The 25,177-nt window shown below is 42.3% G+C and overlaps 1 protein-coding gene across 1 annotated transcript in view; it reads left to right on the top strand.

Moving 5' to 3' along the window:
• The window catches only part of LOC115462122 (collagen alpha-1(XXV) chain-like), a 323,214-nt gene that overhangs the window by 283,202 nt on the left and 14,835 nt on the right, over positions 1 to 25,177 (top strand). The window contains exons 14-16 of the mRNA XM_030192160.1: positions 11,999 to 12,031; positions 12,180 to 12,215; positions 16,510 to 16,554. Coding sequence (XP_030048020.1) covers positions 11,999 to 12,031; positions 12,180 to 12,215; positions 16,510 to 16,554 — 114 coding nt within the window. The remainder of the gene's footprint in view (positions 1 to 11,998; positions 12,032 to 12,179; positions 12,216 to 16,509; positions 16,555 to 25,177) is intronic.

The following is a 25,177-nucleotide window of genomic DNA, read 5'->3' as shown; positions in this document are numbered from 1 at the left end:
TGGACCTTTGGTCTGTCCCAGTGTGACAGTACTTATGTACTTATGTTATATTTCATGGCAGGGAGTCTTTTTGAAGAAAGCTCCCAATAGAAGTCAGGGTTCTTCACGCTAAGCAATGCTGATTAATATATGTGTCAAAAAATTGACTGTACTGTTGTATGAGAAGAGTTTTGAATTCTAGATGTATGAAAATGATTTCCATATATTATTTATACCTTTAGAAGAAGGAATAGACAAGTAGACTAACGAGTTGTCTTAACTTTAATGATTGGCATTCATTGAGTAGGCTGACCCTGAATTTGAAAAAAAAACAAAAACAAAAACAAACTTTGGTGGATTATCTGAAGTTTAGCAGTGAAGGATTTTAACTCAAGTTCTAGAGTCATTTAGGGATGCAAGCCTATCTATGTCCATTCTAGCCAGGAGCAGGCTGATTAAGGCATAGGCAAAATATATACCTGCCTAGTCCCAAACATTTAGGGAGATCCTGTCAGATATATTTACGACACAGGAGGATGGTGTTGACAACTGCCTGGATTTTTTCAGGACTGTAACAATTTCTATATTAATGTCTTGAGTAAAGTTGTGTGGTAGCCATGTTAGTCCACTTTTAAAGGTAATAAATAGAAATTAAAATTAAGAAAATAAGCTGATACCATTTTTATTAGACTAAATACATTTTTGAATAGCTTTCAAAAGCTATTCAAAAATATTTAGTCCAATAAAAAAGGTATCATCCTATAATCTTTGCTATGTATTATTTCTATTTATTACCTGTATTAATGTGTAGAAGTCAGGCGAATGGCTAAGCATTTTTAATCCTCCCACCTGTAGGAATGAGCCATATCTGCCTGCTTCCAGTGTCATTAGTAGCAGAGACTATGGTAGGATCCATATCTCTAGTCGCAAGGGGTGAGCCATGGAGAAGTTTCTGTGTTGTGCAAATGAAGTGGGGGACTAAGCTCTGCACAGGTCTCTGTGCTGATCATGGAGAGAGCCAGTAGAACCAGTGAGGTATCTTGGAGGGGATTTCTGAGAAAAGGTTGGCATGGGGAAGGAATGGAGGAAAGTGTGATGGGGATGCTGCTGCAGCAAATGCAAGACTTTTACATGATGGTGAGCAGAACTGGTTGAGGGCATGATCAGCAGGCAGCAGCACAGAACCAGAAGTGTGTATCTGAAAAGTGAGTAAGTGTATGTGTCCACATGTGTATGTGTGTCTGAAGAGGAAGAGAATATGAGGGTCCCTTATACAAAGCTTAGCGCATGCTAATGGAAATAGTTAAATGCTAAGAAGCCCATTTTATACTATAATTCTATTAGAGTGCACTCAGCTTTAGTAGCAGCGAGGTTGATCTTTGGAAAATCAAATTCAAATCTGCCAAGCCCCTTCGTGAAAAATTACACTGGTTTCCCATTAAGGAACATTTCGCCTTTAAGGTCTGTACCTTGATTCTTAGGATTATTTATGGAGAAGTTCCTGAATACATGCTATATTTGGTTGATTTGCCACCCAGAAACAGTTCCAGTTTCTCCCAATCCTACCTAAATTTATATTATCCAGACTGCAGCGGCCTAAAATACAAATCTACCTACGTGTCTCCTTCATAGGCACACAACTTTGGAATGCACTACCCAAAATCTTAAAATCAACTCAGAATCATCAAAATTTCAGAAAATTATTGAAGACCACCTTGTTCAAGAAGGCTTACCTTCCAGACTCAACCTAAATTACCTGTTCTTGGTTTCAACAAAATTCATTGACCCTTTTATCTTGTATTATCTTATTATCTTTGCTGTTTTATGTGATACCTATTTGATTACTATCTTACTATTACATTGTTTAATTGTACTTTTCTGAACCGCAGCTTACCTACGGTTATGTGTAAGCCACATTGAGCCTACAACTAGTGGGAAAATGTGGGGTATAAATGTGTTAAATAAATAAATATGTGTCTGATGAGTGAGAATGCATGTGTGTGTCTAAGTGTACAAGTGTGCTTGTGTGTGTGTCCCAGGGGCATTGCCAGACCTAATTTTTTTCTTGGGGAGGGCAAGCATTTCCTCTCAGTCCCCCCAAACCGCTGCCGAATTATACCTTTGCTGGTGGGGATGACCCGCCAAGGCCCCACCCCCCATGGCTATGCCACTGGTGTGTCCAAAAGGTTAGAGAGTACATGCATGTATCTGAAGAGCGAAAGAGTTTGTGTGTGTGTGTTTCTTTGTCTTTGTTTGGTGGGGACAGTATCATATAGATAGAGCTTTCCTTTGAAAATCTGTTCTGGAGTGGAAAACTCCATTGCTACAACTGCACATACTAATTGGAAGGAAGTTTTCAGCCCATGAATTTTGCCCAGCTACTATTTTACCTGGGCAAATTTTTCTTAAATCTGTACTAATGCATAGTGTTATAGCTTTTGGGTTATTGTGGGCACGGTGGCAGGACTGAGCCTCCACAGAAACAGCCAATCAAAGGGATAAAGCTAAACCAAAAACTCTTTATGGCTTCATCCAAATATGCCAAAGCCTGTTACTACACAGGCTGGCTGTCTTGCTGTTAACGTCTCATGTGGCTCCCAGTGAGGGAGTGCCATTAAGGAAACTCAGGTTTATTCCAAGCACTTCATCACAGCTTTGATAATAATTCCAACGTTTTAAAGTAATCATCATGTTTTATTACCATCTCTGGCATGTCCATGTTTGCATATTTTTAAATCACACTGCCTACTGTCATTTATAAAGACCTAACTCTTATACTTACAGTACTCCTTGGGTTATTTTCTCTTTACCATGCCAAACTCTATTGACTATTACCCTTAGCCTCTTTTGGATAAGTGTAGAGTCTGATGAATGAGCTGAAGATAGTGTTTTCCTATTTTGCTTTTAATCTTTTGATGGAGCCCGAGAACATGCACAGTGCAGAAAATTAATGTCTCACAACCCAAACCTTTGGTCATGATTACCTTATAGCCAGTGCAAAAGCAAAAGAATTAAACCTACATAATAAACCTCAGCACCAATCTCTGAATCCTGTTGCTTATCCAGCACCTCACCTAGTTTATAGTTTTTCTTTCAGTTCCCAGGCTGGCTAGCTTGCTCCCCAGTTTTCTATATGAAACAGTTTCAAAAGCTTCTTGAGATTCAAATAGGCCATATTCACTGTGTTCCCTCATCTGCTAATATAGTCACATCAGCAAAGAAATCAGTCATTCCAGTGAAGCCATGTTACCTATGATCTGGTAATCCACTGGATTCAGGATATTGCAGTATTCTAGCACTTGGTACTATTTCTATATCTTGCCTTTTACTGATATTAAACTAACTATAATTTTCCACTTCCTTCTTTTTCCCACCTGCTCTTCTCTAGTTTCTTGGCACCTCTTTTGTTTAAGTGATAAGTTGAACACAGCTGGTACTTTCGGGAGGGATGTCAATTATAGGGTTGGCAAAGCTACTACTACTACTTCTTATTTCTATAGTGCTACTAGACGTACACAGCGCTGTACACTTGAACATGTAAGAAACAGTCCTTACTCGACAGAGCTTACAATCTAATCAGGACAGACAAACAGGAGAAATAAAGGATAAGAGAATTACTTAAGGTGGGAATGATACAACAGACATGGGTACTGAACAAGTGAATAGGGGATAGGAGTTAAATGGAGTCTCAAAAAGGTGGGCTTTTAGCCTAGATTTGAAGATGGCCAGAGATGGAGCTTGACGTACTGACTCAGGAAGTCTATTCTAGGCGTATGGTGCAGCAATGTAAAAGGAACAGAGACTAGAGTTGGCAGAGGAAGAGAAGGGTATAGATAAGAGAAATTTACCTGATGAATACAGTTCCCAAAGAGGAGTGTAGGGAGAGATAAGAGTGGAGAGGTACTGAAGAATTTCAGAGTGAATGCACTTGTAAGTCAGTAAGAGGAGTTTGAATTATATACAGAAATGGATAGGGAGCCAATGAAGTGACTTCAGGAGAGGGCTAATATGAGCATAGCGACACTGGCGGAACATTAGTCATGCCTCAGAATTTTGAACAAATTGAAGGTGGCATTAGTATTTCAGCAGATGCCTCAAATATGGGCAATAACAATCTACACTATGATGAAAATTAAGATCTATAAAGCTATTGTCCTGCCAACTGTGACCTGTGCCTACAAAAACATTGAAAATTACTACAAAGACAGCACAAATACTGAGGGGCTGATATTCATACCATGGGAGTCAGCCCGGCTAACTCCCGTGGTCTGTGGTGATTCTGGATATTCAGTGCTGGGCTGTTTCCGGTGACTGGCATTGAATATCCGGTTTATTTTTAGCCAGATTCAACATAACCGGCTAAGTAGATATCTTGAAATTGCCCAAAAATATCCCACATTTTCAAACGACCATATTTGGCTGCTAAACTCAGGCTGAAAATTGGCGGATAGCCGGTTATATCGCCCGATATAACTGGTAATCCACTAGTCGCTATGCAGCAATATTCAGTGGGGGATAGATGGCTATCCTCTATGAATATTGCCAGAGAGCCAGTTATGGGGCATTTAACCAGCCAGGTGCTGGTCCTGGCCTGTTAAATGCTCTTGAATGTCTGGGTCGGGGGGGGGGGGTAAATGTATTCTATTAGCAGTGCCTGCAAAGAACTATTGGTGTCATATATCATGACCATATTACCAATGAGGAGATCCTGAAAAGTGAAATGGAGGCGCCAAGATATTGTAGCTGAGCAATGGATCCTGCTGGTTGGATATATTTTTCTAAGGAAATGCAATGGACAACAACAGGTGGGAAGAGAAAGAGAGGAAGACCAAACAAGACCTAGTTAAAACATTCAAAGAAGATATTCAGTATATTGGTACCAGTTGGAAAGAGAGGGAAACTGTTGTGGCCAGTCAACCACACCGGAGAGCATTATTGCCCGATGTACCGAGGTGCACAGGTGGGTCCACTATAAGTCTAAGTAAATAAGAACATAACTTAAAATAGAATCCTTGATGTATCCCAATCTAAATTTAGAACACATCATAATAATGAAAGTACTGTGGTGATATAGAACCCTGAAGAATCATTTCAGTAGGTAAACTGAAGATTTAATTTAAAGTTTATAAACTACTCCTGGAAAAGCTTCACAGGAACATGGACAGAGGTATCCATGCAACATTTAGTACCATAGATCACTAGTGTGGCTCATTTTCAAAGTACTTAGACTTAAAAAGTTCCATAAGTTACTATGAAATTTTGTAAGTCTAAGTGCTTTGAAAATATGCCTTATATCTTGCAACTAGTATTGTAGAATCTGGGAATCACTGAGACTTGCCTTGATTATATGATCTCCTACTTTGAGTGTCTGACATAGAGAGTAGCATTGGTCGATTTCTCTTCTCCTCAATTGTTGACCAGTGGTGTACCACAGAGAGTCGTATCATCCCATTGCCTTTTGTCTTCTGACAAAGATGACCCAGTATGTGGGATTAACATTTTTTAATGTATGCTGGCATCTGTTTGTATATACTTTTGAGTAAGAACATAGACAGGGCATTGGATAAGATAACTGAATAACCTAGCTGACAATGAACGTGCTTACATTGAACCCCTTCAAATCTGAGACATTCTGAGTGGGAAAACTCTCTCTTGTATTAGCCTTAAAGATTGAACTTGTTCCCTCAGACTGTGTTTGCATCCTTAAGGCTAGATTCATTCAAGTGTGCTACTGTGTTAGTGTGCATTGATGCCTTTACACATACTGGTAGCCATTTTAGAAGCCCTAGTGCCATCCAAGTTCAAACAAGAAATTTCAATTGGCAACAAAATACTTCGTCTGCAGTTCGACCTATCCAGTGCATTTGACATGGTAGACCATGAAATTCTCACAAAACTACTGGACAAGCTAGGAATCAGCTGAAACATCATTAAATGGATAAAACGTTTCATTACCACCAGAACTTATCAGGTCAAATCAACATCTTCAATATCGCCTGCGTGGCCATCAAAATGTGGAGTCCCCCAAGGCTCACCCCTATCCCCGATCCTCTTCAACCTCATGATGATTCCTCTGGCCAAATCCCTATCTAGATCTGGCCTAAACCCCTTCATCTACGCTGATGACATCACAATATTCATCCCCTTCCAGTCCAACCTTACAGAAATCTCGGATAAAATAACCACTGCCATGAACATCCTAACATCCTGGGCCAACGCTTTCAAGATGAAAATGAACAAAGAAAAAACTCAATGTCTAATCCTTTCATCACAACACTCTACTCTGCTCCCAACTACCCTGAACACCCCAGATGTTGCAATCCCAATATCTAACAATCTAAAAATCCTAGGAGTAACATTAGACAAACACTTAACTTTAGGCACTCATGCAAAAGCCACGACGAAGAAGATGTTCAACATGATGTGGGTACTGAAAAAAAGTGAAACCATTCCTCCCACAGAAAACTTTCCGCAATCTAGTACAATCCATAATACTTACCCATGCCGACTACTGCAACAGCATCTTCATCGGTTGCAAAGCCCAAATCATGAAAAAACTCCAAACTGCCCAAAGCACAGCAGCAAGAGTCATTTTTGGCAAATCACGATTCGAAAGTGCAACACCACTTCGAGAAAAGCTACACTGGCTCCCTATCAAGGAACGAATAAACTTCAAAGCCCACACTATGATCCACAAGATTCTCAATGGTGAATCTCCAAGCTACATGTCCAACCTGATCGATCTTTCAGCCAGGAACCGGTCCAACTCTTCTCGAACATATCTCAATCTTCATCTTCCCAACTGTAAAGGCCTCAAATACAAAACCTACTACACATCCAACTTCTCTGTTATAGGCAGCCAACTCTGGAACGCCATACCTCGACAGTCCCATACTTTGTATTATCTCCATGATACTTTGTACCATACTTTGTATTATCGCTGTGATACTATGTACCATACTTTGTAAGCCGCACTGAACCTGCTATCGAGTGGGAAAGAGTGGGGTATAAATGCCACAAATAAAATAAATAAATAAATTTTGGACCTGCATGCGGTATATACATGTCCAAAATTTGAATATGTGCATATAGCAGGGGGGCAAGGTCTGGGATTAGGATGGGGCAGAAAGATACATGTGCACTCCCTATTTCAGAAGAGGAATGTGTGTTTATGGCCACCAGCATAAATGTTGGGCTTTTCACCTGCTCGTGGGGATATCTAGGTTGTTCATTCTGTGCAGTGCTCCACTGGATTAGTGATAGTCACCTCCTTATTCTCCTAGTGTTTTTGTCCCCACTGAAAGCGATACTAACAAAGGATATTGGGCTCTGTGGAGAACATAGACGTGCGCATTTCTAAAATGGATGACATATACATGTATATTCTGACATACTAACATATATCCATCTGTGTTCTGGCACGTACAGTTTTATGTTGCCGTGTTGATCCTGTTGATATTTTCGATATTGATGCTTGTAAAAAGGATGCTCCTGCTGCACATAACCAGCACATACATGTCCATTCTACATTGGCAGATCCTGTCTGTAAATACTAATGAAACTTGACAAGTCCTGACCTGGACAACTCAATTGCGATTTGAATGTCTTTTCTAAAATCCGTCTCCACATTAGTGCCCATCGCACAGAATGGAACCCTCAGCAAATAACACACGGCAATGCAATTGCGCCTTTTAGTAAATAATACCCTCTAGTCTGAAAATGGATAACCAAATCTCAGTCATCGTTAGATCTTCTTCATTCCATCTCTGCTTGATTAAAGAGCTCTGCCTGTTCCTAGGCAGAAGGGATTGGATTGCTATGTTCAATCATAGTTCTTTCCAGAACTGACAATCATAACATGATTTACTTAGGTTTATCTTAGGCATCTATTTGTAGTAATACAGAATAACGCTGCTAGGATTATAAATAGGTCAACTTTGCTGGCTGACTTCCACTCGCTCTTGGAGTCGGTTCAAGACTCTTGCTCTGTTCACAGAGACCTTCACTATGCTGCTTCTTCTTCTCTGAGGGAGTTGATTATTCTAAATGTCCCTGGGAGGTTTTTAAAATTTCACAAGAGGTGCTACCTTTCATTAACTGCTGACTCAAATGAGCAAGGATGAATGCATTTTGTTATGCTTCTTTAGATTTTGGATATAATGATTTGCCCTTTCAAACTTGCGTTCCAGGGGAGTTACAAATTCAGATACAGTTGGTAGTTCCCTGAAAGAGGAATGCATCAATGTGTGTTTTGTTAAGAAGAATGGGGCTTCCATTAAAAAATGTGTTTATTGCATGGTAATGTGTGAGGCTAAAGGTTATACCTGATGCAATGGAGGGTGAAGTGATTTGACAATGAAAGAAGTACGATTTCAATATAGCTTCTCTCATTTTCAGCTTAAGAATTATTTCATTCTTGAGGCAATATCAAGATTTGTTAGCTTTTGAAAACTGAGTAAATGGGTCACCGCTATGCTGAACAAAAATCCTTGTCAGAATCCTTACAGCAAAAACTGAAACTTTGTTGTGTTAAATGAAATCTTTTGAAACTTTCACCCAAACAGCTTAGAGCTATGGAAAGCCATCTACTCCCCCCCCCCCCCCCCCCCCCCCCCCGATATGCTATTTAACTGTCCACTGACCGGTTAAATAGCATATCGGCACCTAACCGTGGATATTCAGCGGGGGATAACTGGTTATCTCCCACTAAATGTCCATGTCTAGCCGCTTACCGGCTATATCGCGCATCATAGCCGGTTAGGTGCGAATGTTAAGCACTTAACTGGCTATGGTTCGGTGGTTAAACTAGGCTACATAAATAGCAGGTCTATCATTAACTGCTAAAACGTTATCCGCTTAGTGCTGAATATCAGCCTAACTGGTTAACTTTTTCACGGTTTAAAAAATCCCAGATATTCAATGACGGTTGCCAGAAACAGCCCAGCATTGAATATCTGAGTTTAATCCGGCGCGGACAGCAAAAGCGCTGCCCACCACCAGCTGAATATCAGGCCCCTAGTATCTATCCAGTGTTCTGAAAGATAGTATAAATTTTAAAGAATCCTAGCTTCCCACTCAAATAATGACTGTTGCAACCTTTGTGCAGGCTCTGCTTCAGATAAGTGCTCACCTGTTGCTTAAAGACTAGTTTTAATCTCACATATGGGATATGAAGCACAACTTATATTACTAAAACTGTTGGGCAAATGATTGAGAAGAATTTGAGGGTCTGGACATGCTATGGAAGATACTCCAAGGAAACGTCCTTTGACTTGTTTTAAGCATATAACTGTCTGATGCCCTAAAAGTTTAAAATTAAATGTCCAAAAAATGTTGAATTTATTGTAGTGCTTAGTCAATTGTGTGTTTCTGTAATTGCTCTGCTAGTTCCTATGATTTCTTCCTATTTTTAAGAATACATCTTTTTAAAACATGGGCCTTTAAGTATATTTCTGAATGGCCTGCATTTTCTTTATCTGGATTTTATCTGTCTAATTATTGGATGATTGCTTTGATGGATTGTTGCCTATAATGACCTAAATTTATAGGTCAGTTTTTAAAAAAGTTGTCTGTTGTTTTGCTATGTGTGCCTTCTTTATTGTAAGGTGATTCAGAGCATGTTTTCTGTTTTGTTTATATATTTTGCTTATTGCTTTTGTTTTTATGGTGGTTGGTTCTTGTGCATTAAATTTTTATGGTTAATTGTTGTAGCCCACTTGGGTCTCAGTTGTTAAGAAGAGGCAAAGTAAAATATTTACATAAATAGCTCCTTCGGTAATCTGGGATATACTTCATAAGGCCCCATGGTCTTGTTCACTTTCAGTTGTGCCAGTACTTTGAATATTACCTCTTTAGTAGGTTAAAAAAGAAACAGAAAGAAAGACAAGGAGTGGAGGAGTGGCCTAGTGGTTAGAGTACCAGTCTTGCAATCCAGAGGTGGCTAGTTCAAATCCCTTGAGCTACTACTGAAAAAGGTATGAGCAAAATCTAAATAAAAAAAAAAAGCTGACTAGCCATGACTCTTTCTTTATTGCCATAGTGCCCTGAGTGGATTCACTGGAGATGTACTGCTGCCCTCTGGCTGTGGTCTGTGGTAACCCCACTAGGGTGCCATCATGCTTTCCTGGTTTTAGAGCAGTGATTGTGCTGTTCTCCTCACTTTGAACAAATTTCAAGGGAGAAGCTTGTATTACACAAAACTATGGTATTTGTTTTTAATTAATTAATTTATTGCATTTGTATCCCACATTTTCCCACCTATTTGCAGGCTCAGTGTGGCTTACATAGTACCATAATGGCATACGCCAAATCCGGTAAAGAAACGAATACAAGGTGGTACTGTGGTCGAATAAAGGTACATATGTTTCAGGTATAGTAGGGATTGAGGAGAAGAACGGTTATATAATGTCCATTACGAGCTTTGGTTTTGCGGTGTTGCAGAGTGTAGGTGTTTATGTTGGGTCGATGGGGTATGCCTTTTTGAGCAGGTTGGTTTTTAGTGATTTCCTGAAGTTAAGGTGGTTTCAGAAGAAAATAATTTTTTATTTTCTACCACAAGGGGGGGGGGCACTCCCAGCGGTAATCAGCAGTGCAGCCACATTACCACGTGCCACCTGATTACCACATGAGTAGCATGTGAGCCCGTACGATCTACTAAATAGGTGGGGGTAAGGGCTCAGGCAGTAATTACCCATGCGCTAATTTTAATATTAGCGCACGGCCATTTACTGCCCCATTTTTGAAAAAGGCCTTTTTCCTGCCGTGATAAAAGTGTCCCGGCATGCACCAATTTCACATGCAAAACTAGCGCTGGCCACTTTTTACTACAACTTAGTATAAGGGCCCCCTTATATAGGAACACAAGAGTGTTATATGAAGCATCAGAGCAGTATATGTATCTCATTTTGACAAAAGAATAAAGAGATATGTTTGGCCAGTTTGAGAGATATTCAGTGTCTGACATGAGCCTGGTGTGTGGCGCATCTCTGAATTTGGAAGCTTGACAGCCGATCTCTTCAGCCTTGCATTCTGCACATTGCTCCCACTGATTTGCTTCAGGCTTTTGCAGAATAACAAGCAGGTTGATACTGTCTTGAAGAAAAACGTGTTCTTGGGGGCCGATACGTAAAACTTAACACCAGCACTAGACGCCCGCATTAGGGTTCACAGAACGTTCAGAGAGCACCAACGCTGGGGACAATGTGTGCACCAAAGATGGCTGCAAATAGCATTAAAATGTGCGTGAATGAGGTTCTTGGCTATTCCCGCTAGTGCTCAGAAACAACGCACAAACCAAACCCTGTCCTTACTGCTGAAAACCTAATGACAGCTCAGAGCTGGTGTTAGAATATTTAAAGAGAGGATGTCTCATGGAATTTGCCCCCTTACTGGCACTAACGAAGATCATTAGGCATATTTTTCCTTACAAAACTGTGAAATCGGTCTAGCAGTAACTTTGCTGTTGAGTCACCACAATAATCGCACAATTCTAGAGTCTGATAAAAACAGTTTGACCTCCGCAGGCTGGAAAAGCGATGCCCTACATACAAAAATATATATTTCCTACAGAACTCTCAGCAGCCACTGGACCTGAGCACGGACTCCCTGTTCCCCAGTTTGACTGGGCATGTGCACAAGAGCTGCTGTGCGCATGGGCCAGGCAAGTTCCTGTCCTTAACTTCCCAATGCTGAACGCTAACAGTGTGCATATAATTTGCATTCTATTAGTGTTGAGCATTGGGAAGTTATTTTGTTGTGCTGTTCCCATTATATTTCCCAATGTTGTTCCTTACAGCGCCAGAGTTTTGAGAATTGACCCCTTAAGTGATTACAGATGATCCCCTGTTTGATTGTTCCGCTGCACCTTTATGACGCATTGTTAACCTGCTGCGGGAGACAAGTCACCTTGCCATTTCCTTTGTGTCAGTGCAAACATAAAAGTAATTATTATTGTTCCATGTGCTTCAGTAACACAGTTAACCAATGTGCTCTTACTTCTTTGTTTTGCATGTCCCATAAGGGAGACGCTGGAAGCTCTGCAGCAGGGATTAAGGTAATTGTAAGAATATTATCATTTCAGTTTGTTTTGTTTTTCAAGGTCCTCTGCTAATAAATCTTAGGTTTGTGCTTTTTCACATTTTCTTTCCTCATTGACCTTCAGTAACCTCTGCTGAACAAGATCTTGTATTTGTTTTTCATAGGGTGAACCTGGAGAATCGGGTCGTTCGGGGCAAAAGGTAATGCTTCAAAATATTCATTTACAGGGATCACTAATTTATCTTTGCTTTTAAACCCCTCTGTAAAGAAAACTGCAGTCCCTTGCTTCCTGTATATAACAAGTAATGGTGACAGCAAAAAAAAAAAAAGTGTATTTTCCTTAATAGGCTATTTCTGCATGTTTTTTGTCAGGTTGGGACTGAAGTGGTATTGTAAAACAGAGAGCTATGTTCAGCCAGCAGTTTTATAAGGTTGGCTAAACATTTGCATGGTCAGTGTATTCGAACAGATTCATTGCATAGTGACTCAGCAACCTTCTTTTCCATGGCAGCAGTTGGGAGAGATTATTTTTAATTTACATTTTTTTTAAATAGCAAACCAGCCTGCTCTGCATAATTAACATATGCAGGCAGAGATAGACCCCCTGACCAGCCAATATGCTTTTCACGGGCCTCCTGCTCCCTTGCTGCATCTCTTCACTCTTCAGCCTAGTTGACTGTACAGAATAACACCTGCCTCTGCTGTTCTAATAACCATGAATGAGTTGAATGTAAACCTTGCATGCTGAAAAAAAAACATTAACCTGCAACTTTTCACACTATACAGATATGATATAATGAGGGCATTGATCATAGGGACTGAGAATGCTGAAGGGGGGTTCGAGATATAAGGTCCATATCCTGAAATGGAGTGTGAGAAGAGATCTCTGTATTGGAGGTCTCTAGATAGATAGATAGATAGATAGATAGATAGATAGATAGATAGATAGATATGAGTTACTTTTATGCTTACAAAGGGCCTCATCTACTGAAGTGTGCATTGCACAAAAATGCCAGCAGACATACAAAAATGCTACAATGTTGGTGTTTTGGTGTAGCTTAATGTGGGAAAGCTCTTTTGAAAAACGTTTTGCAAAAGCGGTCAGTCTTATAGTAATCTTTCACACAAAAGTTTATTTAAATTTTGCATTAATGAGCTGCTTCAATGCAAAATCATGCACAGCAGCTCATTATTGAAATGTTTTACAAAACCGAGCAAGTGAAGAGGGCTCCACGGGCCTGCGTTTTGCAAAATAGACAACAGCTTTCTCACCACCTTCCCCAGTCCCCTGCTGGGGCATAAATGAAAAAGGTAGCCCCAATACTCCACCCCAGCATGCACAAATCTGAAGCTGGCTCCCACCCCTCATCTCCCTGCCCTTTTCCTTTCTGAGCCCCTGCTCACAATAGAGGTCCCAGTGAAGCTGAGTGCCCCTGCCTCAGTGGCTGCCTTTAAAAAAAAAATGATACTGCCTGATCCCTGTTATAGCAGTGGTAGAACTAGGAACCTCTTGGTAGATATCAGACAGTGCCATTTTATCTGCTGCATCTGGCTGCTGTGTGGCAGGAGCAAGTTAGGATTGCTGCTTTACCTGTTCTGCCCTGAATCCCTAGAGTGAATTGGGACCCTGGAGAAAGAATATGGGGATGAGGGTGGGTTGGAGTGACCCTCAGATTTGTGCATTGTAAGAATGGGGCTTTGTGTGTGTGTTGGGTGGGGGGGGGGGGGGGTCTCTTTATCATTTATGACCTGCCTCAGGGCTAAGGGGGTAATGTGGTAGCTACTACTGTATCAGAGGTCACTTGAACTTCCCCAAGGGTGAGACATGTAGACCTTGAGGGCCCAGTATATTCTGTAGCTGTTGCATGACATTAGGCTTATCCTATATAATAATTCTCGCCTCCAACGTTCTAATCTTGCTGCCTCAGACCGTGGCTCCTTCGGAGTTGTTCTGCTAGGCTCCGTAGATTGCTGACAACACTGGAAAGGAGACACCAGATTGGCTCGGCGATAAGGAGCAGGAGGTGTACGTCACCCGCAACACTGACCAACCGCAAGACAGGAGCAAGAGGCCTCGCCCCTGCTGCCCTCGCCGCAACGCCACGCCCCCCCAGGTCGCCGCTGCCAATCACACCCCCACCCCCCCTGAGGTCGCCACCGCCCCCCCCCCCGAGGTGATCCAACAGCCCCCCCCCCCCACCACACACAAACTGCCTCACCCGTATTTCACACACCTTCCCAGTATCTCCCTCCCTCACTCCGAGTGTCAGGGCCTCCCTCCCTCCCTCCCAGATCCCCGAGTTTCAGGGTCTCCCTCCCACTTCCAGGATCCTCCCTCCATCCCTCCCTCCCTCCCTCCCAGTTCCAGGATACCCTCTCGCTCACAGTTCCAGGATCATCGTGCCTTCCTTCCTCCCTCCCTCCCATCCACTGCCAGCCCTCCTCCTTACGAATTTTTGAAACTCTCACTTACCCAGTCGTGGTTACGGCAGACGGCGGCAGCAGCAGCAGCATCAGTAAACGGCGTACAGGCTCGGGCCGTTTCTGTCTCTCAGCTCTGGTCCCGCCCTCATTTCCTTGTGTTCAGAAACGGGCCTTTTTTACTAGTATATATATACTTCACACATTCCCAGCCATGGCAACACGCAAAAAATAAAATAAAAATTATATGTATATATTTTTTTATTTTATTTTATTTTTTGCGTGTTGCCATGGCTGGGAATGTGTGAAGTTCCTGGCTATGGCAAAGTGTGCCATCTCACCAAGTAGTGATTAATTACCTCGACTCATACACAATAGTTTCAATGAATTTATGCAAACATATATGTAGCTTGTGTCCTTAACTCATGTTCATTTGGCCACTGAATTGGGAATAAATGCATTACTTATACTTAATCCCTAATTCTTCCTTAATTCCTTTCCTCCCCAAAAGCTATGTGTATACCTTGCTGTCTACCTTGACTCATTAGGAAAGTCGAGTGTATGAGGCCACAGATGAAACAACAAGGCGGACTCAGGAGTCGAAGGAAGCCTTTGATTAGCAATGCTGTCAAACTGCCGCTGCTTTTTTCATGAGTTGTATAGAGTACTTTTTGTGTACTTTCCTGTATTGTCATTGATAAGAAGGATTTTCCAGTTGATGTTTTAATTCTGACTGACCCCTGATGCAGGCAGTAGCTGAAACACGGGCCGTGTCGGGCTATGAATAAAACATTTGCTTTCTTCGACTCCTGAGTCCACCTTGTTGTTCCATCTGTGGCCTTGTACACTCTACTTTCCTGATAACATTTTATGTTGTTATTTTCCTCTGATTTGCTTGTTTTAACTTGACTTATTAGGCAGTAATAATATCGGCATATTCTGATACTCCAGACTAGGTGCAAGTAGCAATTAATCTCATTCTAACCGCAGAGCACCAATTTTGTGTTGCTGGTAGTCTGACCTGAATCCCATGCCCACGGGGTCCCAGCTGTTTCCATGATTAAGAAACTTCCAGTCATTACAACATTTCTTATCTTATTCATCTGTTCTGATTGCTGCATTTTGTTTTTCTCTGTATACAATGAGCTTAGCCAGAAGTGATGCATGTTGGCAAGTGGTGGGATAGAGCTGAGCACATGAGTGTGCATGTGTTCCCCATTGCAGAGCTGCCCCTACAATGCCAGGATCGAGAGGCTTCTACAGACACCACAAAATACTTGGGGCACCCCCAGGCCCTGTGTCCACCCTAGCTGCTGTCCAGTTCCTTCTGCTGCTGTGTTCTAGCTGTACTTTGGATCTGCCAACTCATGTGACCAAAAGGTGGCAAAAGTAGGATCAGAATGGCAGCAAGGAGGAAGTGAATAGAAGCACCAATTCCTTCAAGAGGGGAAGGGAAGCTGGTAGGGCCCCTGCAAGTGCTTTGTGGGTGTTTGCTAGCTAAATATCTTCCAAAGGAATCTGAATTCTTCTAAGTTTAAATTCCAGTTGAGGCATTCTACTGCGAGACTGACCCCTCAGTCTATTGCCATATAACATTAGGCATTCATGCTCTCCTTACTACAGTTTCACAAAGTGATATTGAACCCTTGGGAAGCCCAACAGCATGACTTTTCTCATAGTCTTTCATGGTCAATGAGAGTTTCTCTTCATTACTCAGCAATTATACTGCAAAATTAAAGGAAACACCATATGGATCTCATCTAGCAGCGGAAGGAGAGATTAGCCATTAATGTAGCCTATAACCAGCTGCTGAATACCGTTGATTGGCCTTGAATCACCACTACAACATACTTATTGGGATTATAAGTAATTACTATAGCTTGGGTTCATAGAGTATGAATTATAGGATCATTTGGCCTACATAGGCCTTGGATTACACTGTTTTGAGAGGCTGGTCTGCCTTTATAATCTTCCGTTGATCAGATACCTGAAATGTATGTATGCAATTTCTTCTTCCGGATTCCAATTAGATGTGAAAAGTGTTCTATAATTGTATATAATTTTCCTATATAGGGTGAACCAGGTCTCCCTGGGCTTCCTGGACTTCCTGGGATAAAGGTAAATACAACCACAGTCTCTGTCTAGTGGGGATCTGTCTGTAAGAGCACCACAAAAGGAGAAATTATTATATGGTTGGAAAAAAGACATTGGCACTTTTGTCAAATATAATCTTAAGGCCTCTTTTTAATCTGTTTAACCTTATGAAACGTTATGGCAGCTCTCTTTTTAGTTCTGTAAACTAATGGTTTCTGAATTTTATCTTTCTTGCTCCCTTTTTGAAAATAGTGTGTGTGTGTTTCTGCATATTATATTTACCTTGGATTTTAGAATGAAGCCAAACAGACCATCAAAAACATCAAGGCAGTGGCTTTAGATTCCAAACTGGGGTGGAAATCTTTGACCTTTTGTGATGCTTTACAGTTTCAAACTGAATGGCCTCATTTGCTTATTTAGGTTTCTCATGCATGCGAATATCCTGCTTGGATATAAATTTCTGTCTGAATCAGGACTGTGCACATTATCATCATCTGCGGTACACTGAGCACAGGGTGAAAAGATAGTGGTTTCTAAAAAGTAGCTTCTACCACCCATCAAGCTCATGATCAGATCCCTTAGGTTCTGTAATCTCCCTCTTTTATTCACACTTCATAGAAAACAAGACTCCAGTGTATTTTAGGATCAGAAACAGTATTTATGCTTCCACTGCCTCATTTCCTAGGCAGTAACCGTGGAAATGCTAAATTATAACAAGTAAATATTTTTTATCTAATTGTATTACATAAAAAATGCTTCTATGCCATAGGTTTTCCTGTGATTTATAGGAAAATTATTATTAGCCATGTGCTGGGGTGGATTATTACATTGTAGTGAGCGAGGCTACAAATTCCAAATGGTGCTGAGGCAGCTGGACTTCCTCATTTGTAAGTGTTGCACACTCCTGTGTGAAAATGAGTGGCAGTTTTCAGCTTTTGCTAATGTTTATGTTTCTACTTATGTGTATTATAAAATTGTATATACTATTCTTCATTAGAAACATCAGAGTGGTTTAAAATCAACAGTCAAAAATGAAGAGCATTCAGAAGAGAAAGAATGCCTGGAGGGCTGGCCAAGGACCATCACATCTGATGGTGTAAAGACACTCAACCCTTAAACCCTTGGGAAAAATAGTAGGCCTTAATACCTGCTTCCAATCTAAGCTGTGGTAAAAGGGGGCCTGCGCCTAGCATCAGCGCATGTTTTTGATGTACTCCGAGGCTCCGTTTTACCGCAGCAGGTAAAAGTCTGTCTTTTTTTTCTCAAAAGAAATGGCCGTGTGGTAAGTGAACCACTTGGTGCGTGGCCATTTCCGGGGCGGGGGGCACCCATTGAGGTGGTGATAAGGGCTCCTACGCTAACCCCGAGTTAACCGGGCATCACCTGGCGCTGCCGGGTAAGCATCAATGGTAAAAAGATAGAAAATATTTTTGTAGCACTGGAAATGGCGCATGCTGGGGTGGGAGCTACTGCCGGGCTTCTGCGGTAGCTCTGTATTGGCGCATGGCAAGCCCTGTTGCCGCACTCCAACCCTTTACTAAAAGGGCTCCCAAATTAGGGAATCTTCCTAATGTTTGGAAATGAAGCTCCCAGGGCAATTCTATTTGCAGGCTGTGACCCTATTCTTTAAGAACAGTTCCATGCATAATTGTTTTTATAGAACGCTAGCATGTCAACATCAGTGTGTCTACATTTGGGCACACCCACATAGCCCAGATCTATGGCTGAACCACTTCTATCAGATATATGGCTGGCACAAGTGGGCACACCTAAATGTGTCATTTACATACATAACTTAAGTATTCTATAAGCCACACACAACATGTTAGGCCTCCATGCCCTTCCCCTGTGAATGGCCCTTTTACTAAGCCACGGTAAAAATTGGCCTGCGGCAGTATAGGTGCGTGTATTAGGCGTGCGCCTGGCCAGTTTTTACCGCATCTGCAAAAAAGTTTTTTTTTTTCTTTTCGTGACAGGAAAAGGGCATGCGGTAAAACTGAAACCTGCGCGCGTCTAAAACTGGCCTGAGCCCTTAACGCCACCCGTAATAGTGGTAAGGGCTCATGCGCTACACGCACGGTGACCGGTCGGCACATGCCAACTGCCAATTACCGCCAGATACGGCGTGTGTGTGTGTGTGAGAGGAAATAATATAATAATTCATCCAGCGTTATGGGCGTGCACCAAATCTGAAATTACTGCCAGGGAGGTGCACTGGCTTGGCGGTGATCTCATTTGGACGTGCACTGCATGCGCGTAGAGCCTACCACGGCTTACTAAAAGGGCCCCCAAGGGTTCCTTTAACTAAACTATGGTAAAATCTGGCCATGGTGTATCCTTACATGGGTCATTCCCGTGCGTTCAGGCCATTTTAACTGCATGGGTGAAGTGGCTGAATTTCTGATTTTTTTTTCTATTAATGGCCACGTCTTAATTTTACCATTAGTATGAGGCCATTAGCACGTGAGCCCCTTCCGCCACCTATTTCGTAGGCAGAAAGGGCTCACACTCTATCCACATGCTATTAGTGCAGAACACAGCTATTCTTTACCCAAAACCCACCCCCAGCACTAATGCCCTGCACTAAGGCATTTTAAGCTGCAGTAAGCACATGTTAGTGCTTGCCGCAGCTTGGTAAAAGGACCCCTTAGCGATTTGTAGATTTAAATTATAAAACAGCACTGAGTACTCTGCTAGCACTTATATGAGTAAATGAACATTCAGGGCTAGATTCTATATATGGCCCTAAAAAATCGTCATCGTCGAAACGTACCCGCATAAATAGTATTCTATAAGCCACACCTAACGTTCAGAGTGATTTATAGAATATGCGCTTAAGCTGAGAGTCATGTGTAAATTTTAAGCATGGCCGTTTGCACCAACGAAAACGTGGATCAAATGCCCGTGCCTAAATTTGTGTGCGAACCCCCATTATTCTGTAATTCCGGGCGTAACTCAAAGCCACGCCCCTGTTCCACGCCAAAATGCACCCCCTTTTTTGGACCATGCGTAAATTTCAGGCATGGATCCCGTGCCTAACTGTACATGCGTTGGTCCCAATTAAATCTAATTAGTGCCAATAATTGCTTGTTAAACAGGCAATTATTGGCACTAATTAGCTCATTCTATTAAATTGCATGCGCAAATTGGGAACGCATCTAAATTTGCTCACACAGTTTTGGGTGACCTTTATAGAATCAGGGGGTCACAGTATAAGTGCTAAAATTAAGCTTGCAAATGGTGCTTAAATTTAAGTGTCCTGTCTAGATTGAGAGGGAGAAGGCATATTTATGAGTAATTTCGTGACGCGCTTTAGCCAGGGGCATAACAAATAACAGATTTTCACCCCAGGCGTGTAACACACAGGAGAAGGAATGAAGAATCAAAACGTAGAAAAGAACTGTTGCTGACCAGTCCTCGTTGCTTTAAAAGCAACCATAAGTGGTGACAACTGGTAACTGTTTCTGCCAGGACTGAAAATGTCCTGCAACAAAAGCCATGTTTATATCTATTGTTAGGATTTGTATTATGAATTTCTGGGGAAACTGATTAAAAGTAGCACTTTTCAGTCTGTACAGTAAGAGCCTTCTTAGGAAGAGATTTTGTGCCCATGAGTTAAGCTTAGCATTTTGTGCCTATGAGTTAAGCTTAGGGGCAAAACTAGACAAGAATATGGGCCTGAAATTGGTGTCTCTTCCATGTGCAAACTTCGGATGTGGCCATTCAGGTTGTGTGATGATGATGATATTTTTCACTCAACAAATAGTTAAGTTCTGGAACTCTTTGCTGGAGGATGTAGTAACAGCAGTTAGCGTATCTTGGTTTAAGAAAGGTTTGGACAAATTCCTGGAGGAAAAGTCCATGGTTTGTTATTGAGAGGGAAATGGGGGGAAGCCACTGCTTGCCCCATGATTGGTAGCTTGGAATGTTGCTACTAAATGGGTTTTTGCCAGGTACTTGTGACCTGGGTTGGTCACTATTGGAAGCAGGATTCTGGGTTAGATGGACCATACATCTGGCCCAGTATAGCTACTCTTATGTTCTTCATCAAAAGACACTTCTGAGAGTTATTTGGTACCAGAAAGGGGAAAATTCCCTTGTTTGACAGACTGATCACACCCGGTGCATCCCAAGGTGCACCACAAGGGATTAGGCACCTCAATTTCCCCAAGATGGCACTGCCAGAGGCATGTGGGCATTGCTTCTGTCTCTTATATGGTATGTTTGGGGGGAGGAGTACTGCTAAACACCATCTGGCCAATATTCAGCCCTATTTAACTTGTCAGGAACGGCTCCTTGCCGGTTAAATAGCGCTTATTTGGCTATCCACAAATATTCAGGGGGGGGGGGGGATAGCTGGCTATCTCCTTCTGAATATTGGCGGATAGTGGCTAACTGGTTATATCATGAGATACTGCCAACTAGCCGTGAATATTCAAAGCATCACAGGCTACGTTTGATGGCCAAATTGGGCCACCCAAATAGTAGACCTATCTTTGGCCACTATAAACTTAACCGGTCAGCACTGAATATTACGTGGAGGGCATAATCAAACGAAAAAGTCTATCTCCGAGAACGGGTCCGTGAAGGGGCGGACCGAACCGTATTTTCGAAAAAAAATAGACGTCCATGTTTTATTCGACAATTGTGAGCTGGGTGTTTTTGCTTTTCAGCGATAATGGAAAATGAAAGCGCCCGGCTCAAAAACGAATAAATCCAAGGCATTTGTTCGTAGGAGGGGCCAGGATTCGTAGTGCACTGGTCCCCCTCACATGCCAGGACATCAACCGGGCACCTTAGGAGGCACTTTTACAAAAACAAAAAAAAAAGGTAAAAGAGCTCCCAGGTGCATAGCACCCCCTTCCCTTGTGTGTTGAGCCCCCCAAATCCCCCTCAAACCCACTGCCCACAAGTCTACACCATTACTATAGCCCTAAGGGGTGAAGGGGGGCACCTACATGTGGGTACAGTGGGTTTGGGGGGGTTGGACGACTAAGCATTAAGCAGCACTATTGTAACAGGTAGGAGGGGATGGGCCTGGGTCCACCTGCCTGAAGTCCACTGCACCCCCTAACAACTGCTCCAGGGACCTGCATACTGCTGCCAGGGAGGTGGGTATGACATTTGAGGGTGAAAATAAAAAGTTGTGAAACATCATTTTTTGTGGTGGGAGGGGGGTTAGTGACCACTGGAGCAGTCAGGGGAGGTCATCCCCGATTCCCTCTGGTGGTAATCTGGTAATTTAGGGCACTTTTTGGGGCCTTATTCATGAAAAAACAAGGTCCAGGAAAAGTGCCCTAAATTCTAGCTACAAACGCATACTTTTTTTCCATTATCGGCGAAAGGCGCCCATCTCTGTTCAGGTGATAACCATGCCCCAGTCCCGCCTTCACCACGCCTCCGACACGCCCCCATCAACTTTGTATGCTTCCGATGGAGTGCAGTTGAAAACGTCCAAGTTCGGCTTTCGATTATACCGTGTTATTCGTTTTTGTGAGATAAACATCCATCTCCCGATTTAGGTCGGAACTTGGGCGTTTTTTCTCATTCGATTATAAGCAGGATAGCCGGTTAAGTTTAAGCTAGCCACCCCCCCCCCCCCCCACCACCACCACCACCACGGATATTCAGTGCCAGTCACCAGAACCAGCCCTACATTGAATATCCAGGTTGAGTGCCAGCTTTGGGCGGACAGCGTGCTGCTCAGTGTCAGCTAAATATCGGCCAGCATAGCTTTAATTATTTAAAGTCAGGAGTGAAGGGGGGCGGTTGGGGTCACTACACTACCAGGGATTATTTTTGGAAGTCATGGCAGGGGGTATGTTGGATTGCAGGCCTGGGGGAGAGGGCTACTACACCACCAAGGATTAGGGACCAGTGCAGAAAAGCTGGAGGCTTGTTTTGTGTTTTTTAAATTTCCTCTTTCCTCTTGGTTTGAGCCAATCACCCCCACTCACTGACAGAAAAGAGGACATTTCACAATGAGCTGTGACTTTGTGGCAGTAATTTGCATGCCTATTACTTCCTGCATAGCACAGAATTTTTTTTTTTTTACCATTAATTTGCAGTAGAAACCGTGCATTGAGCCAGCTCTAACGCATGACTTTCTGCATCGGCCCCTAATAGAATTGCTGCCTGTAGCCTAGAAGACTATTGGACCTAGTTCAAGTGGGATATAATTCCTCATAGTACTGTTTACAGGGTATACAGTTTCAGCTTGTAAGTTTTTGTAAGGATGATCACCATATACAGTATATAAATAGCACAACCTTTGCCTCGTGAAACCCAGAAATAGCTGTGCAATACAGCAAGATGTGTATGCATTTCTCTGAAACATGGAGATCTGTTTGTTAGTTAATTATATTCTTATGCTAATTAAGGCATATTTAAATAAACCAGTTAAATCAGTGTTTCTCAAGCTGTTCTTGAAGTACCTCTTGCTAGTCTGGTTTTCATAATATCCATGATGAATACGGTTGAGATTGGTTTTCATGATGAAGGCAGTCCCTGCACATCAGTCATGCCTTCATACCTGGGGGCACATCGGGCGCACTTTGGAGGTGTTCGACGGCGGGTGGCACCAGTGACTGGCAGGATGGAGGCATGGGTCCTTTGCTCCTGGCAGCGCGCTCTGGCGGGAGGCGTCACGGTGTGGCTACCTTTCCTTCCCATGTGTGTTTCTATAGCGCTGGGAGCGGGCTTCGCCTCTGCGTTTTTGACGGTGTCAGCCTATTGTGATGTCAGATACGTGTTAACTTTTCTGCCAGCTCTGCAGCTTCCTCGGGGCTTCGGCAACAGCTTTTGGCTGCTTCTGTGAGTGCCCTTTTGTTTGTCTGACTGCCTTGAACATTGCTGACTTCTGACCACGCTGCCTGCTTTCTGCCTTGCCCTGAACTGACTTCTGACCATGCTGCCTGCCCTGACCCTTGCTGACTTCTGGCCATGCTGTCTTCTGCCTGCCTTGACCTGAGTTGACTTCTGACCACTCTGACTTCTGCCTTTCTTGACCTGAGCTGTCTTCTGATCACGCTATCTGCAGTCTGCCTAGTTTCTCTCCCTGAGCTGTACCTGTCTCCAGATACCTCTGTGGACTAGTCCCGCTGGCTGCCTGAACTTGGGGGGCCAACCTTAGGGAAACAGCAGTTGGTCGAGGTGAAGAACCCAGGGGTTTGTTGGCTGTCTTTGGTCCGCTTGGACTAGGACTTAAGGCTCACCTCCTCCATCTTCAGGGCTGGTCAGTACAACATCTATCTTGTGCATATTTATTGTGGATATCCTGCAAGAACTACTGGAGAAACACTGAGTTAAATCATACCCACCCTGGAAGATAAGCTACCAGTAAATAATTACATTTATCAAATATCTGCAAAAATACATTTAGATGTTTTTTTTAAATAAATAAAGAGCTCTGAAGCATGGTTTTCCTCCTTTTCAATTAGCATCACACTTTATGCCTTGTCCATATCATTTGAATAATGTCCAGAGGTGATTCACTTGTGTCTACAATATTTTGAAAACAATATGTTCAATATTCTAAACAATTTAACTGGGTCAAAACTGGATATTCAGTGGCATATACCCAAATAGGGCCACTGAATATTTGGGCACTAAGTAGAGCCAAGGCAGACTAGGGGTGGAGTCAGGGCAGAGCCAGGAGTTAACTATACACCATTGATATAAACTCTCAGGTTAATTAGGACAGACAAAAAAATCTATCCTATGTTAACCAACTAGCTATATGGGTAATTGGTAATACCCGGGTAACTCTTGTCAGGCGCTAAGTACCCGGATAATCAGTGTCAGTTCTTGGACAAGAGCTGGCACTGAATATTCAAGCTTAATTGAGCTGGAGGTAGTCAATGTTTAAAGAAATGCTGACCACCATCAGCTGAATATTGATCAGAATATTTAGTTGTGGGGGTGGAGGAGGAAGTTAAAGAGAGTAAGTAACACAAATCACAAAGTCAAACCATAAAAACAATTACCTCGTAAGAGGAAAGGAATGAAGACAGGATATTTTGTTTTTGGTTTCCAAGTACCTCAAACTTGCATGATGCATTTTGGGTAATGATGTCACACCGTTCCAGGGATTTACAGTGAAGGAGTATTGGACCTATCAGTTCATTAAGGTTCATTAAGGTTGAATTTTGTGAAAATAGGCATATGAAAAAGGCTTTGTGTGTTTTATCTGATACAGTATCTTCCAAAATTCTTCACATTCTGCTGACTAAGGGCTCAGATTTGAAACAGAAAAACATCCAAAAAGTAGCACAATGATGCAGATGGACTTTTTTTTTGCCAAAAATCCAAAACTCTATTTTCAAAACCCATTTTAAAGACATTTCTCTATGCAGTTCATCCTAATCACAAGGGGGCATATTGGGACAGGATGGGATTTGAGTATTCCCAAAACTTGAATGTTTTTCTGCCATAATGGAACATAACAAAAACATCCAATGCTAAAAGTTAGACATCTTAGTCTAGACCTGTTTCAATCACAACAAAGTCATAAAAAAAAGTGCCCTAAATGACCACTGGAGGAATTACAGCATGATCCCTTATCCTTACTCACTGTAGAAAAGGGAACAGAGGCCCATATCCCACTGTAACTGTTACACTTGTGGTGGAAAGTGTGAGCCCTCCAAAA

This window comes from Microcaecilia unicolor, chromosome 2 (genome assembly GCF_901765095.1).
Source record: "Microcaecilia unicolor chromosome 2, aMicUni1.1, whole genome shotgun sequence".
In the NCBI taxonomy this organism is placed as follows: Eukaryota; Metazoa; Chordata; class Amphibia; order Gymnophiona; family Siphonopidae; genus Microcaecilia; species Microcaecilia unicolor.
This window is presented reverse-complemented; position numbering and strand designations above follow the sequence as displayed.